This window comes from Penaeus monodon, chromosome 22 (assembly GCF_015228065.2).
Source record: "Penaeus monodon isolate SGIC_2016 chromosome 22, NSTDA_Pmon_1, whole genome shotgun sequence".
NCBI lineage: Eukaryota > Metazoa > Arthropoda > Malacostraca > Decapoda > Penaeidae > Penaeus > Penaeus monodon.
Window position 1 is genome coordinate 39,455,397 of NC_051407.1, and position 741 is coordinate 39,456,137.

Sequence of the window (741 nt, forward strand, 5' to 3'; positions counted from 1 at the left end):
TGGAGCACCACATTTTATATATAATCTTTTTATGCTGAAGATATGAACTACGAGTCCAACTTTATTCTTTTTCCAGATTTCCTTGCCGATGTTGAAGATAAACCAAGCCCTCCACCTAAACCAAAGGCTTCAAGTTGGGCAGCCCTACTAGGGAAGAAGTCTTCAAGTAGTGCTAATTCCACCTCTGGTAAGCAGAATAGGATGGCTGTATTTTATTCCCTGCAGTATATTTATCTCATTTATGTCATTTTTGATCTTCTGTTCTCAGGAGTGTGTGAGATTTGAGGTTTGTTCGTTTTATAGGACTGTTATCTCAGTAGATTGGCATGTAATTAGAGTATTTGTTATTTTTCTCCAGTTTTTAGAAATTGAAATCAGGTTGAATTGGTTATAGTGCTTTTGAATTTTTATTGAATTTTATAGTAATGAAAATCAAATTATTTTCTTTTAGCTATAATGTTACTGTTTATTTTTGTTAAGTAACAGCAACATGATCCTAATGAAAACAACAAAAATGGTTGTTGAAAAAAATTGTCAGAGATCCTAAGATTTATATTTACAATTATAGTTATATTTGTAACAAATGTACATTGAATCAAAATTAACACATTGCCACTTGGAAAATGTAATGTTCACTATAATTTTATATAAACATTGATGGCTCCACGTGCTCAGCCAATTAGTACTCCTCATGATGTCAACCTGTTTCCCCTCTGAGTTTTTATTTTTATTTATTTATTT

The 741-nt window shown here is 31.3% G+C and overlaps 1 protein-coding gene across 1 annotated transcript in view; it reads left to right on the forward strand.

Annotated features, from left to right (window-relative positions):
- LOC119587127 (craniofacial development protein 1-like) overlaps nt 1-741 on the forward strand; it is a gene marked incomplete in the record, with an annotated part of 8,795 nt that overhangs the window by 1,905 nt on the left and 6,149 nt on the right. The window contains 1 exon segment of the mRNA XM_037935878.1: nt 77-187. Within this exon segment, the coding sequence (XP_037791806.1) occupies nt 77-187 (111 nt within the window).